We start from the raw sequence: 17,449 nt of genomic DNA on the forward strand, positions 1-17,449 counted from the left end.
GTTACACAAAAAGAATTTCAACCAATAAAAGTGAACCTAAAAAATAGATGAACAATGCCAGTGCAGCATTTATATAAATGTACTCAAAATTATACCAGTGGTCATAAATAATCCCACATTATTGTGCAATAAATCAATCGCCAGAACCAATGTAGAACTTGATCTGTAGATTCTCATTTTAAATTTACACATCAGTAATACAAATATCAGTTCAATATCTACTTCCATAAAAATATGTGGAGAAAATCGATGGAAGCTTTAACCCCTAAACTAGACAGCTCTTCAGTGGGATATCGACAAAGTCTCCCCCCCCCACACCCCGCTCCACACCCCACTTCCAATCCCACTCCATCTCTCAAAATCCCTCCTGCCCAATTTGACCAATGTGAACAAAATCCTCTCTTTCATTTTTCCCCCCAAATATATCCAAATTTTCATTTCATTTTGTATAGAATGGAAAATTGTCATTTTGAAAATTGTATTTTTTTTTCATTTCTGTTCATATCCATTTACTTTTGAAGTTTACATTCAACAAAATCAAGAAGGGAATCTGTCTGCCTTGGTCAAATTTAATTTAGCCGGGACAGGGGTGAAGAGTGTCAGGCGAGGACTTTTACCTACATTCTTCTACAACTCATATATATTTTTAATTAACATAAACAAGTTTTCAATTAAATGAAGCTATTTATAATTAAGTTATATACAATCATATACTTTACAGGCACGCAGAAAACGTAACTATCTGCATTTCCCATCAGAAAAGGCATGTACATTCGACAACTGTATTGATCTATAAACAATGTACTTGCTACTGAAATATGTTACAATTTTATCATTCCGTTCATTATTTCAAATCGGAGTATACAGATTGGACAGAGATTAATCGTACCCGAAAAGATACGTTTGTAAATTGATATTTTAGACAACGAAACAATATAAAATAGGATTTCTGTAACAAATCGGGTTGGCAAAGTCACACTTAACTCGTATCACATTTCTTTTCAAGTAATCGTACACTTCATAGCTTATAAATCTGTATCTTCAAATACAGGTATTTATAATGCATAACCAACTAGGGACTTTCTCAAGATTACTTTGTTACAACTACGCTTTAAATGAAATGACAGAAGATATATCAACATCGAGTATTATTAATACGATAAGGGAGGCGTCTAAATTTACATATTATCGTATCAAGTAAACTCTTTATATAACAAATATGAACATTCAAACTTCTTATTTACATATCTATCATCGGACGAACATAAGTATCTTGAAATTTTAAAGTACGGTATCAATAAAAACAAAGGTTGTAGCTACCTATTTCTATCAATTTTGATAACGCCCTTTTATTAAACTGATATCGAACACTTCTATCTTTCATCAAAATGTTTGCACATAAATAAAGTTTTTATTGAAGTATTGAATGCTATAAAGTCATTATCAAACTATCAAAATGAATAAATAAGGTTTAGTACAGCTTGCTATCGAAGTATTTGGGTCACCGAAGACAGGAAATGTGTTTGTAGTATAAGGAATGGAATGTTGCCCACACGTTTAATTTACGGCTTTTATGTTGTTATTTTTTCTCTACTGACCGATATTCAGTGGATTCTGAAACTGCATTTTTTGCCTGTTTACGTTTTAAAAATGCTGCAAATATGTACCAGAAATTTGTTCAGCATAAAATTCTTGACTTGCAGCAAGCATATAATAGTTTAATCCTATTCACTTTTATTCAGCTAAATTATGACGTTAGTTTTCCAAAGCTTTGTAAAACTAGAATCGCAGCTTTTTTTTGGGGGAAAAAATAAACACTGGAGACAATAATACAAGTCATGTATCTGGTGCTGTCCTTACAGTAGTGGAGTTCTTTGGCATCAAGTTCAGTGACTGTAAATTGCTATCATCTTTTTCTATAAAAACAAAACATAAAGAGATGAAATTGCTATGCATGAATCAGCATAAACACTGCATATTAAATGCATGTCCCAATGTTAGACTGAACAGAATACGATTGCTAAATCAAAGCTTATTTCTGAAATCAGGCTCTAACAATAAACATGCAAAACAAAGTCTGGAAACCAGTCTTAACTTTTGCAACTTGCCATTGGTCAATTTCAAGAATGTTCTCAAAAACAACCAATCAGATGCTGGTCTTCAAATTCTGTTTGTACTGCAGCCCCTCACCCCACTCATAATTTTTTTTTTTTAAATACTTACCTCTAAGAGAGCATATTCCGACTCTAGGACAGGTACTTCTTTTGTGTGTTTCTGAAAATTACGAAAGAAGAATTATAATACTGTATATTGCCTAAAGCAATTCCTCACAGCTGTTTTACTGTTTCATGCAGATTTTACATTTAAATTACTATATAGGTGAGTGATGAAAAACAGTTTCAACTAATGCTCTCTGCCATGAACTGTTTCATACACAGAGATTTAGTTCTTATTAAAATATTTTGAAACACTTTTCAACATTCTTGACACAGAGGGCAAGGTATATATCAACAGCTATCCAAGAGCCTCTATAATGCTTTGTTAAAAACACTTTCTTTCTTCTACACTCCAACACATCAAAATACATTGGTAATTACAACCATTCATACCTCTAGTGTTTGTGAAAAATACAATAAAACTAATTATTTTAAACTACGATATCATTAATATACATGAGGGACTTATTTTCGTGGATTTACATGACTGAGTCATTCCACAAAATTAATTACTAAATCCCAATGAACAAGTAATATTCTCATCTGTTTTAAGTTCAAAGGTCAATATTCGTGGACACAAAATATCCGTATTAGTCTTATCCACAAAATTTTGTGCCCAGGAAATCATATGATTTCATAATACCTTAGATTTTCGAAATTCATCAACTTTTCTTTTTACGGGTCTCAAATCCTCAGTCTCTTCTCGCAGTGTGTCAAGTTGTTGCTGTACTCCTATCTGGTTATGACAAAATGGGATGTCTTGTATGGCAGTCTGAAATAGAAAATATTATTTGTTATAAATATTTTTTTCATTCCATCTATTTACAACATACGTTTAGTTACTCAACCCGCATGCTGGGCTTCTTTTCTTCAATCCATCTGCCATTTTTATTGTCTTACTCTTAATCCCAATTTTATATGGTTCCCTGCAAGTAACTGACACAGGGAACAGGTTTTGTTTATTTAGTGTAAAATCATTTTTTATATTTTCCGACAGCATTTCAAATACCAACTGCCAGACTACTGTAAGACAAGCCCCTGGATATCACTCACCATTACAAACTTGCTCTCCCTAAGCAAGTGACAACTTCCACACACCAAATCAAGATAAAACGTGAATAGCTTCAGAAACTTTTTCAGCTTTCCAACCATCAGAGAGAACAACACCTGTGCGCTAAGGGACCAGCCTCTGCCAAGGGAACCATTTACAATCTCAAAAACTACTTGAGATCTTGGGAACTACATACGATCTCTTCATTTTTAAGTTTAATACTGGGCTTATATCTAAATCAATATATTTTGGAGAAAAAAATAACATTAGAATAAAGTCATGTAATGACTTAAAGCTTTCAAATGGGAAAGACTATAAAAACCTGAAAGAGATTATCATTTCAAAATATGACAATTATTCACCAGATGTAATGAATTTGATTGGAAATCTAGACAGCTGTTAACAGTTACAATAGAAAGCATGACAACATAATCATAATATAAGACATGAAAAACATAGCCTGTCAAGCAATTTATCTTCTGGAAATTATGACTTTAAGGCAGAGTACCCATAATGACTCGGCAATTTCCATGCAATTTACATATTCTCGTATGCTATATTTCGGCATTCCTCTGGTCATAACAAAAGACTTTGTCGTTTTTTTTGCAATAACCAAAGAAATTGCCAAAATACTTTTCAGTTGCTCTTTATTATGATTATATATAAAGTTTTTTTTCTGTAATGGTCAGTTAAGGTAAATAACCAAGGCCAGTTGAACACAAATGACTCACTAACAGATGACCATAGACAGAATGACAAACTTTCCTTATATGCAAGGACAGATACATTTATTTTACGACTTCACCTTTAGTCATTTCAGTGACAAATTGTAGTACAGTTAGTTTTCATTAAAGTATATAGACAAGAAAATATGTTAAAACATGAAAATTTAAGTTTGTGAAACACACAGTCATGCTTTCCAAATGGCACACCTGACAGATGGAAGAGTCAGGTTGACCCTGGAGTTACTGTTGTTACTCGATTTTGAATGTAAGAATTGAACTTCTGTATAAAGCTTTTATCATAATCCCTAGCAGGCAGAGGGACATTTAAGTAACATAACTGACAGTAAGATTATTTATGCCTTCCTATCATAATATACTTTGTGATAAAAAACACCCCAAAGATCTGTTAACTACACCATCAAAGGTCAAACACATAACCTTAAAGGTCAAGCTTTTCAACCACCCCCATAATCAAAGTTATCAAATCATATCCAAACTGTAATACAAACAAGGTCAAAATTAAAGTGCCATAGCTAAAATTTTTTATTATTGCAATAACTGTCAAATATAGGCAATTTTGATTCATAACAACTTGTTAACCATTTTATAGTTTACCACCGGTATCACCAAATTTACAAATGGTCCAATTTTTGTATCAGCTCTTGCTTCATTTAACACTTTAACTGTCATTTTATATAGCTTTTTTTCTTTTTTAAAATGACAAAACAGTTCGTAAAGTATAAATGTTCAATTTTTCAGGTTTATTTGTTTTGTTGGGTTTAACGTCGCACAGACACAATTATAGGTCATAATTGGCGACTTTGCAGCTTTAATGGTGGAGGAAGACCCCAGGAGCCCCTCAATGCATTATTTCATCACGAGCGGGCACCTGGGTAGAACCACCGACCTTCCGTAAGCCAGCTGGATAGCTTCCTCATATGATGAATTCAATGTCCTGAGTAAGGCTCGAACCTACATTGGTGAGAGGCAAGTGATTTGAAGTCAGCCACCTTAACCACTTGGCCATGGAGGCCCCTTTAATTTTTAAGATTAAAGTTTTTGACATTCTTAAAGGAGTAGCCTTAGATTATGTGATGGATTTATTTGAAACTGTTAAACAACAGATTATTTGCATCTATTCTTAGCTATAAGGCTAATTTAGAGTAGAAGGGGAACCAAGACGGCGGCCAACCTTTTCCGATGCTATATAAGCACCTGATAGACATGTTAAGATATTGACTGCAACTATTTCTAATTTATTATGGTTAGATTTGAAAATTAATTTGTTATATAGATTGTTGCATACTGTAAGCAGCATTAAAACTTCTCAATATTGTATCAGATTGTAATAAATTGTAAAAGTATCAAACAGAAATTTTATGTACAAGAGGGCCATGAAGGCCCTGTATCGCTCACCTGACCTATTAACCTAAAGATCATCAAGATCAACATTCTGACCAAGTTTCATTAAGATATGGTCATAAATGTAGCCTCTAAAGTGTTAACTAGCTTTTCCTTTGATTTGACCAGGTGACCTAGTTTTTGCCCCCACATGACCCAGATTTAAACTTGACCTAAAGATCACCAAGATTAACATTCTGATTAAGTTTCAAGAAGATACAGTCATAGATGTGGCCTCTAGAGTGTTAACAAGCTGTTCCTTTGATTTGACCTAGTGACCTAGTTTTTTAACACACCTGACCCAGATTTAAACTTGACCTATAGATCATCAAGATTAACATTCTGACCAAGTTTCATTAAGATATGGTCATAAATGTGGCCTCTAAAGTGTTAACTAGCTATTCCTTTTATTTGACCCCCGTGACCTAGTTTTTGACCCGACATGACCCAGATTCGAACTTGACCTAAAGACCATCAAGTTTAACATTCTGACTAAGTTTCATGAAGATACAGTCATAAATGTGGCCTCTAGAGTGTTAACAAGCTTTTCCTTTGATATGACCTAGTGACCTAGTTTTTGACTCCATCTGACCCAGATTTAAACTTGACCTAAAGATCATCAAGATTAACATTCTGACCAAGTTTCATTAAGATATGGTCATAAATGTGGCCTCTACAGTGTTAATTAGCTTTTCCTTTGATTTGACCTGGTGACCTAGTTTTTGACCCGACATGACCCAGATTCAAATTTGTCCTAAAGATCATCAAGTTTAACATTCTGACTAAGTTTCATGAAGATAGAGTCATAAACGTGGCCTCTAGAGTGTTAACAAGCTTTTCCTTTGATATGACCTAGTGACCTAGTTTTTGACCCCACCTAACCCAGATTTGAAATTTAGCTATAGATCATCAAGATTAACATTTTGACCAAGTTTCATTATGATATGGTCATAAATGTGGCCTCTACAGTGTAAACTAGCTTTTCATTTGATTTGGCTTGGTGACCTAGTTTTTTATCCTACATGACCCAGATTCAAACTGGACTTTAAGATCATCAATATTAACAATCTGACCAAGTTTCATGAAGATACAGTCATAAATGCGGCTTCTACAGTGTTAACAAGCTTTTCCTTTGATTTGACCTGGTGACCTAGTTTATGAACCCAGATAACCAAATATCGAACTCGTCCAAGATTTTATTAAGGGTAACATTCTGACCAAGTTTCATTAAGACTGGGCCAAAAATGTGACCTCTAGAGTGTTAACAAGCTTTTCCTTTGATTTGACCTGGTGACCTAGTTTTTGACCCCAGATGACCCAATATCCAACTCGTCCAAAATTTTATTGAGGGTAACATCCTGACCAAGTTTCATTAAGATTGGGCCAAAATTGTGACCTCTAGAGTGTTAACAAGCTTTTCCGTTGATTTGACCTTATGACCTAGTTTTTGACCCCAGATGACCCAATATCGAACTCGTCCAAGATTTTATTGAGGGTAACATTCTGACCAAGTTTCATTAAGATTGGGCCAAAAATGTGACCTCTAGAGTGTTAACAAGCTTTTCCTTTGATCTGACCTGATGACCTAGTTTTTGATCCCAGATGATCCAATATCGAACTCGTCCAAGATTTTATTGAGGGTAACATTCTGACCAAGTTTCATTAAGATTGGGCCAAAAATGTGACCTCTAGAGTGTTAACAAGCTTTTCCTTTGATTTGACCTGATGACCTAGTTTTTGATCCCAGATGACCCAATATCGAACTCGTCCAAGATTTTATTGAGGGTAACATTCTGACCAAGTTTCATTAAGATTGGGTCAAAAATGTGACCTCTAGAGTGTTAACAGTCAAATTGTTGACGACGGACGGACGGACGGACGGACGGACGACGGACGACGACGGACGCCGGACACAGGGTGATCACTAAAGCTCACCTTTGAGCACTTCGTGCTCAGGTGAGCTAAAAATATGAAATGCATCGAAACCTGCTATTGATACAGACAGCTTTGTTGGTATTTTACAGTAACAGGAGATGTAATTACAAATATTAAATTAAAACGAAAAAAATATAAATAAATTTCTGACAGTGGTCTGGACATACTATTCCTAGAACATCTCTCTAACAACATGATTTACTGATAACAAAAGATGCTGAGAGGAGTGGCGAGAGGAGTGGCGAGTGGCAGTCTAAGTGGTTATTATAGTGTTGATCACTCAACCCACTGGGTCACAACCACTTCTCGAGCACCATTGATTCCAGCACTGCTTTTTCTAGGAAGTGGACTCTAACAACTGGTTCCAATAAACTTGAAACGTTCATCACAATCATGTTAACCTTTAGCCTGCTAAATTTCTGTAATGGACTGGTCCATCATTCAATTTTGACAGTACCATTTATCATTTGAAGGGGTGTTTTGGTACTGAAAATTTACTGACTGAATAGCGAACAGTGCAGACCATGATCAGACTGCATGGATGTGCAGGCTGATCATTGTCTGCACTGGTCGAAAAGGTAGAATCACTTGCCGCGAGCAGGCTAAAGGTTAAAATAAATCAGTACAACTAAAACTATTCGTAAGCGTTAGCTTTAAATTATGTGCCTGACTAAAATTGAAATCTTACGATGGAAAATTATCTCCAGTTTTATCATTAAAGTCAGTACAATATCTAGAATATGAAACCATAGCAACATAATGATCATAAACATAATTTTACTGATATCTGTCAAAATTCAATTATCGAATTACAAAGACACAAAGGGTGCCTGTTGTTGTTGATTTTTGCCTTTAATTTAGGACCGGGAACTCTCAGATATAAAATCTTACTGAATCCAATTATTTTGTTGACAGTGGCAAAAAAAAAACTGAGATCTATTATATGATTTTTGTCCATATGAAAAGAGAAAATACTGTAATAGATTAAGATTATTGACATATAATTATGTGTTGATAATCTCGCAGGAATTTATATTCCAGTATAATATTACAATGAAGACATGATTACAGAAGAATTTAAACTTTTGAACGAATGACCTGAAGGAAACATTTTCCTTTCAAACTATTCCCCAGAAATTCATTAAAATGGTACAAAAATTATATGTCTCCAGAATGTCAACAGAATGGGGAAGTTTGTACCTAAATGTCATGTTACTAACATTATAGATCATATCAACTACGAAGTAGAATACAGACCCCATAAAAAGTAAAAAGAAGTTTAGGGATTGTCCTCAGATCTAACATTCTTAAGAAAAATTTGTGCAAATATAAACAGCTTTGTTTTTCTGTTTCTAAATGATTTTTTATTACCTCCCTTTGCTTTCAACATTATACTAGAACGTCAGGTAAATAAAATGACTGTTTTTAAACTTGTATTTTTGTGTAAATATTCATTTTCCAAGTAAACCAATGTCACTTTTGTTGTTGGTATCTCTCTCTCAGGATAATAATTGCATGACTTTGAGTGCAGTGTCTGGTAACCAAAGACCATAAATTCTTGATCACACTGGAACCAAACTCATAAACTCTAAGATGCTCTTCTGAGAAAAAGGCACTCTATACTTTAGTACAGTACCATCTTTAAGTAAAAATTATCATTCTGCAAGTATTTGTTAATGGAACTTTTTTTGTATTCTAAGAAACTCCTACTGTTATATAAATTCATTCATTATTAGTTGATCTACATTGTATTGCTAGTCTAGTCCCACACTGCCTCCTGGGAAAATGCACAGTCGAGTGACCTGGACATCTGACCTATGACCCTATGGGGACAGTAGACAATTGTTACACAAAGACAGGCTATGTTGCTCAAGGCGAAAACATGTCACATGCGTAACTTTTCACAGTTTGTCTTAAAACATCATTAATATGTCACCGTTAGGCAGGTTCCCAATGCAAAATATGCATAAAATGTCAGTGTGTGTATAAATTTTAATCTTGACATATATATATATATATATATATATATATATATAGTGATGTAAATCTTAATAAACTTTAAAGAGAAAGGAATAACTATAAAATTTAGGCAAAAAACATTATTTAACTTAAATATACAGTGTGTGGTCTAGAAATATTCTGTAGGCAATACATTTTATAAATATTACGGATAGGCAAGATTGTGACCCCAGTAACCTCCGGGTTGAGTGCCTGACACTTAATCCACTACGACACTTTAATATCTTCTTGATATTGTTTTTAAGTCATAAGACGGCTTTATCATGATTAGACCCAACTGTAAATGACTTTGTCTTGTAAAATTTCTTCAAAAATTTATTTTAACATTTAAATACAATTTAGATTTATATTCAACAGCTATAAAACAAACAAGCCGTAGAAACTGATCACATATATTACAGCAATGTTTCAATTTTGTCATTAAATCCAGGGTGCAGCTTGGTATTTGTACATAATAAATCAAACTGGACCACAATTGCTACCTTGTTTCATACCCGAGTCCCAATGCTATATAATTAGCTATTTATTTCTTTTTAATTTTTGTGAAATTTAAACCTAGATGTTTATTTTCTTATTAATGGTGTGATTAACACTTCATTGACATTCAGTAAAATTGCTGTTTAATAGCTCTAAGAGATGAGAGAATTTTCGTCAAATTTATTATACTGTAAGAAATGAATGGATTTGAAATGAGGAAACAATTATCGTAAATATAATATATGCGGTAAGAATCAATTTTGCTGATTCAAAATTTTCATGCACATTTTTCTTGAAGGCGCAGTATGGATGTGCACTGATCTCTCAAAGCCTTAATATTGGTTTTTGTACCAAATGCTCATATGGATCGATCTCTGGTCATTAAATGCCCACCATGTATGATCCATGTTTGGAAGTAGACACTTACATTAGTTCTTTTTGTTTTTGATGGGTTTAACATATAACAGCGACACATTGAATCATATGTCATATATGGTGACTTTCCAGCTTTAATAGATGGTGGAGGAAAACGGCCCCCAAGAGCCCATCCGTGCATTATTTCATTACGAGTGGGCACCTGCGTAGAACCACCGACCTTCCGGGACTAAGCCAGCTGGATGGCTTTTTTACAAGAAGAATTCAACGCCACGAGTGAGACTCAAACCCACATAGGTGTGGGCAAGTGATCTGAAGTCAAGTGATTGTCCTTAATCACTCGGCCATGGAGGCTCCCTAAATGAAATTCAAGGTCATACTGGATCAACATAACCATGAAATCTAAAAAAGATTTGATCGATTGACAGGTACACATTTTAACAGGAACTAAAATAACAAGAGCTGTCCGTAAGACAGCCAAGCTCGACTATTCAAAATATTGTCACAGAAACAGGAAATTATTACCCAAAATGTGAAATATCAAAAGAGTTTTAAGTTAGAAAGGGGACATAATTTGACCAAAATACATATCAGAGTTATGGGACTTGATGTTATCAACTAGTTTTATAACCCTGAAGAAACATGTTAAGTTTCAATTCAATATCTGCATTAGTTTTGGGGATAGTAACTTGCATGTAAAACTTTAGCCAGAATTTTCTAAGTCCAAAAGGGGGAATAATTTGCTCAAAATACATGTTAAGAGTTATGGAACTTGACCCAGTGAGGTTGGTAATTGACCTAGAAAAAGAATAAATAAGTTTCAAAGCTATATGCCTTTTGGTAATAGCTGTATGTACTTGCACGAAAAACTTTAACCAGGATTTTCTAAGTCCAAAAGGGGGCATAATTTGCCCAAAATACATGTCAGAGTTATGGGACTTGGTGCTATCAACTAGTTTTATAACCCCGAAGACACGTGTGAAGTTTCAATTTAATATCTGTAGTAGTTTTGGAGATAGTTACTTGCATGTAAAACTTTAACCAGGATTTTCTAAGTCCAAAAGGGGGCATAATTTGCCCAAAATGAAGGTCAGAGTTATGGGACTTGGTGCTATCAACTAGTTTTATAACCCCGAAGGCACATGTGAAGTTTCAATTCAATATCTACATTAGTTTTGGAGATAGTAACTTGCATGTAAAACTTTAACCAGAATTTTCTAAGTCCAAAAGGGGGCATAATTTCTTCAAAATACATGTTAGAGTTATGGAACTTGACCCAGTGAGGTTGGTAATTGACCTAGAAAAAGAATAAATAAGTTTCAAAGCTATATGCCTTTAAATGATAGCTGTATGAAATTGCATGCAAAAACTTAACCAAGGTGTGACGCCGACGCCGACGAATAGTCGAGCTAAAAATGCATTCTTCAACCTTTATCATCTTTGAATAATAAAACTGGTGAGCACTCCATTACCCTGAAACCCCATACAGCCATTTAAAATTAGATTTGAATCTGGATGAACCTGTCTTTCAATAATCACTGTACTGTGACCTCATAAATTAGGGGTTACTAGATCTTCATTGATATAGTGGGTGTTGACCAGACATGGCCGCACTGAAGAGTCCCTTTCCATCCATTTAGAAGTAAAGAGAATTAATTTCCACTTGTTATCCAAGGTATGGTTTAAGCTACCCACTGCGTTATCTGAGTGTTTGTGTTAAGCACTGGGCTTAAACTGAAGAAAGTACAAATAGTTGGTGTTTACAAAGACTACACAGGAAGGATTTCCGATAAGAAAACTTAGTTAGTTTCAGTAGCAGGTTTATATCCTAGGAAAAACTAGAACTGATGTCATTATGTGGTGAAGCAACCATGAACCTAGTGCTCAAGTTGTGTTGGAACCTGTGACCTAGCTCTTGACCTTATCAACTAGAAAGGACAAAGGCAAAGAATGCATTTGGTCTGTTTACATTTGCAATTTTAGCCATTCTGAAAATACTTGTCTATCAAGTATATCAGTTAAATGTAACTCTCGGTACACCCTACCAGTTCTCCTTAGCCCAAACAAAAATACCTGTGTTTAGGGTTACCTGACCCAAACTAATAAGGTAGACAGCTTTTTTTTCTTTTCTATTAATTTTCATTTCATTGTGAAAGTGTCATAAAAAGTAAATACTGCTGTAAATCAAACTTCTAACAGATGATTTCTAACCAGTGTTTAATATAAAATATCCCCAAGTCACTTCAGAATGAAAAAAAATAACTTTTTTCTTAAGGAGAAAAAAACGTTAGGGTCGAGGCTGGAATTTCAGAGTAATTTTTTATCTGGCCTTTAAAACCAGTATGCTACACACATTAATCAACTGACAACTTCTAGATATGAATTAAAAAAGGGATTAAAGAAGTGAGTCTGCAATTACCACATCATAATGGTATTTCTGCATCCTTCAGTCATAACAACAGAAGAATGCCGATATTGCTTTATGGAGGATTACGAATCGAGTAAACAATGTTAATGTTTATTCATTTCTTGCCTTCCTATGAGTATTATAAGAAACTGCAAACTCTAACATGCTCTTTTTTAAATGGAAAAGGTTTTTAAATATTTCCTTCTTCCTTGTATGTTGGTTTGTGCAATCGTAAGACAATCTTTCATGTCATGCAATGTTTATTGTTACGAGTTAATAGTACCTCAACATACACTAGTAACAGACATGTAAACAGTTAGAATTTTCAGATGCTTCGGCCTTTACTTTGTAATAATTTATTTCAGCTTGATTGTGGTTAAACCTTGAAGCTTTTTTGAATCACTCTTCAGTACACTTCCTGGAAAAGCCAGTACTGATGTCATATGAGGTGTAGTCTTGATGTATTTGGGGCAAGAACCGACAACGTCAAGGTTGAGCGGTCAACACCCAAACTTCTAGACTACCGCTCCCTTAACAAATTAATGATACCATGCAATGTTGTAATACTGTCTTTCCATAAAATTTTCAAACTGAAGTGTCTACAATATCTTTAACAAGAGTAATACACATATGGTTTCTATAATATATCAAATGTATTATATTTATATAATTATCTAAATAGAGAAATGTAAGTGGCAGATAGCAGGTGAGTCATCCTTTAAAAGATAACCTTCAGGAATAATTTAAATGGACAGGAAAACATGCAAGTAGTTATATCTGATTACTCCTATATATAACTCCGTCATAAATAATTCAGTAAAAAGTGACAGTGATATGCTCTTTTAAAGTCTTGTCGCCGTTGTGTGCATGGGTTCTAGTTTTATTAAAAAGAATGACATCTTTGCTAATTTCAGAACCAAAATTGCTTCATTTTTTTCCCATTCGCAGCCATGCCAACATATATATGAAGAAATATATTTTTACTTGTATGCATTCTTCATCCTTCACATAGCTAGAAAATTATCTGAATTTACATATTACTTCCTCATGTATCATATTATACATATTGTAAATAATACTTCAAGTACTTTGATTTTGACAGGTGTACAAACACACCGCCTTATTTTAGAAAACGATATATTCCAGTCAAATAAGCAAAATGTCTTACCTGCTTTTGCTTTATGGCTCCCAAACATTGATCTAAAGACATCGGATCCTTTTTGGAACCCATTGTTTACCTGAAATCAATGAAAAACGAAAGTGAACATCCTGACCAATTGTCACGATTTTGCATCTATTGCGCATGTGCATAGAAATTCTGTTTCCGCATCAAAACAAAAGCGCGGGGAGTTTTGAAATCACCACATTCTCTGAATTCGGACACATTATTCCAATTTCCATACAGATTCTAATTGTTTCGTTTTGTTACGTCAAGAAAACACCTGACTATTCCGAACGTGTGCATGATCACTCAAGTCTAGCCGAGACCATTTAAATCTTTTGATTTTTACAATTAACTCCACGACCCACTCATTTGAAAATTAATTGGACTTTAAACTCTTTGAGAACTAGTCATTTGTAAAATACCGATCAGTATCAGATTAAGAAAACAATGAATTTATAATCATGTGAAATTGTTAAGTGTCACAGTATATTGAGAAAATAGGCTTTCTGCACAGTTCGTGGTCTTATTTTTGACCCACTTTTTACAATTTGCATTGAAATCCAGAGGGTCTTCGGTTTATTTGGTCTGATTTATTGTCTACTCGCGGCTTGTTTGCGGAAGAATAAACATGTATATTGAACAGTGTCTACTTTCAAAATAAAATATATGGTCCATTTAATAAAATTACAAGGGTATCAGTTTACAAAACAACTGTGTGGAACTTATCTTTTTACAGCGACAAAACATGTGGGGTCCTAAATCTACATCAAGTGAAACAAATGTTTGTCCATTCGACATTCTAGACTGATGGGAGGAGTTACTAATGATTATATTTTCTAAACGAAAAGCAAATGCCCAAAGTTACAATTTTCAACAAGCATGCATACATCGTGCAATTTAATGCGTCTTCAGCTTTGAAATTCAAAGAGAAAATGATATCGAACAGTATACCAATGAACTGTTGAGAGATTCAAAAATGAAAAAAAAATAGATGTTAAACATTTACCCTTACATTATAGACTGTGTAATAAACAACAAACATTAACTGCATGCATACGTGCTTGACCATCCATTTAAAGGCCTGATTTTTTCTACTAAATTCATTTCAGTGGGCGGGAGGCTTTTTAATTAAAACCGCCGACGTACTCGAAATAAATTAGTCACTTTCAATGTTTAGATTTCCCTGTGTGGTATTTATAATACCTTTAAGCCTGAAATATTTGCTCGCATCATTAAGGTTGGTAACACCTGGGTAACTGAAGTATGTAACCTATCTTGTCTTTCGGACATCTCTATGTAAAATGATAACATCCGTTAAACCATTAATTTAAAACTTTAAATACCCCCGATGGGCCCGCATGTTTAGTTGTTCTAGTATGGAAACGGGACATGGGATGTAATAATATCCACAGTGGGACAAAGGATCTAACGATATCCTCTTGGAGCAGTAGGGGGAAGTAGCAATATCCACTGTGGAGCAACAGGGGACGTCAAAATGTTCACTTCGGTGCAGTAGGGGACGTAGTAGTATTCACCACGGGACAGTATAGGGAGTGGTCGGTGGGCTCTAAGGATGGACACGACCTGACGCTGGCAGTACATTCACAAAGATATCAGTAACGAAAAGACAACCCAATGAAAATGTCATATAGAGTCGGGACTAAAGCGAATCTAGCATATGATTTGATTGTTTCCCTTATTAGGGTCTACTTCAGTTAAAATTGCACATATTGTAAAGATTCCGAACTACTCTGACAACTACACAGCAAGGACATGAAAGCATTTTCGGCACTATCCAGTGTCTCCGAATAAACTAACACGCGAAGAACTTTGGAAGAAACATATTCAGCATATTTTTTTTACTATTTATGGAAAAGAATAAACTGTTTTAGTGTATAAATTACGGGTTGAACGTCCACGTTTCTCAAAAATCTGAATACTTGTTTAATGGAGTAGCACCAAAATGATGACATATTTTATGATTTATCTCAGGTTTTTTTGTACAAATTACCTACCTATAAATTAGACACACAAATGTCCAGCGGTTTGCCTAATTTAACCTCTCTTATCCTCTTTTTATAAAATCCTTAAGATGATTGGTGAGAAAATATAATAGATGAAAAAGAGTCCCTACATATTTTGAGTGCTCAGTATATATAATACAGATCAAAGATGAAGTTAAGGGCACTGATCTTTAAATACTTGAGAACAATTTTCTGTCAAACATGTCAAGATACGTGACATAAATCAATATTACTATAGAAATCGTTGAGCATGTACGTATAATTGGGCCTCAAAATGGTTTAAGCGGCTAAAGGTAGAATCCCTTGCCCATCCCCACTGTTGGTTCGGGCCAGTAATGAGGCCCTCGTGGTCGGACAGACTCTAGTTAAACTTCAAACGTATTTATTTAGTTAAGTTCCAAAAGCTATGTAGCATATATTTCATGGCCCTATACTCTTGCATTTGTTTGCGGACGTGTGTAAGACGTTAAAATATTGGATCGCAATGGCTCCTAAGTTAAATAAAGCAGTAAATTTGACATAGGCCGATCTGAATGGTCAAATCGAAAAATCGACTTCTTTAAGGTCTCTGTATATGGCCGCTACTGCCATTTGAAATGAAGTAATAACATTTATCCAGTATAACAATTTAAGCCTAAGCCATGAAAAACTTTGAAGGGGATAATGTTCATATAATTACTATAAAAATACAAATATTTAACCGGCTAAATAATACTTAACCCTTAGCCCGCTGGCGGCAGATGATTCTGCCTTTGCGACTGAATAGCGAACAGTGCAGACCATGATCAGACTGCACGGATGTGCAGGCTGATCTTGGTCTGCACTGTTCGCTATTCAGTCAGTAAATTTTCAGTGAAAAACCCTCTGAATAATAAGTGGTACTGTCCAAATTGAAAGATGGACCAGTCCATTATAGAAATATAGCAGGGTAAGGGTTAAACATGTGGCATTCTACTCAAGTCTGGAAATATGTAATTTGAAATACTGCATACTTGATACCTGTGGTGTCTTCCTTTGTATCTTTGATGTCAAATACATGTTTTATGCAATCATGGTAGACGATAATTACACAAAGTATTGTCTGCCTATTGTCAGTTACATCTTATTTTGGGGGACGTTTATCATGTAAATCAGTAAACTGATGAAAGAGACTATGAACTTGAGATGCAACTTTGAAATGTAATATGTATTTTATCCTCTAGCATTTCCATATGTACAGAGGAAATTGTACATATAGACATTCGGATGTCTGTCCTTCTGCCAGCTGCAAAACCTCAAATATGCATAATGCTGAGTCACATAAAAATTGAAAGAGAACGACTAAAACAGGCCCAATGGTATTCGATCAAGTCTACTTTAAACTCGAGACCTATCACCCAAAACTCCCTACCTCCTCAGTAAACCCGTATAAATGTTACCATACATGCGTAACCCACCCGAACAATCAATGTGACCATTAATATACTCATTTGTGCCCCGACACACACACACTCCTATGCTGGATTTACTATAATAATTGATGACATATAGGTAAACGTTATTTTTGCGGCTTTCTTAGTTTAAACATATTTATTCCCAAATAGTAAACATATACATTGATACATAGTCATACAGTGAACAATATAACTTAGGAAAGGATAAGAATGGAAGTAAA

The 17,449-nt window shown here is 34.6% G+C and overlaps 1 protein-coding gene across 11 annotated transcripts in view; it reads right to left on the reverse strand.

Annotated features, from left to right (window-relative positions):
* The window catches only part of LOC123537945 (dystonin-like), a 145,713-nt gene that overhangs the window by 123,433 nt on the left and 4,831 nt on the right, over nt 1–17,449 (reverse strand). For 10 of the 11 annotated variants that reach the window (XM_053530506.1, XM_053530502.1, XM_053530499.1 and 7 more), the window contains exons 2-4: nt 13,775–13,844; nt 2,860–2,988; nt 2,224–2,274 (exon numbers count right to left, since the gene is read on the reverse strand). In XM_053530506.1, the coding sequence (XP_053386481.1) occupies nt 2,224–2,274; nt 2,860–2,988; nt 13,775–13,837 (243 nt within the window). In that variant the 5' untranslated portion in view covers nt 13,838–13,844. Of the gene's footprint in view, nt 1–2,223; nt 2,275–2,859; nt 2,989–13,774; nt 13,929–17,449 lie in introns of those variants that run through there. The other variant, XM_053530498.1, reaches the window with a different exon arrangement.

This window comes from Mercenaria mercenaria, chromosome 18, assembly GCF_021730395.1.
Source record: "Mercenaria mercenaria strain notata chromosome 18, MADL_Memer_1, whole genome shotgun sequence".
NCBI lineage: Eukaryota > Metazoa > Mollusca > Bivalvia > Venerida > Veneridae > Mercenaria > Mercenaria mercenaria.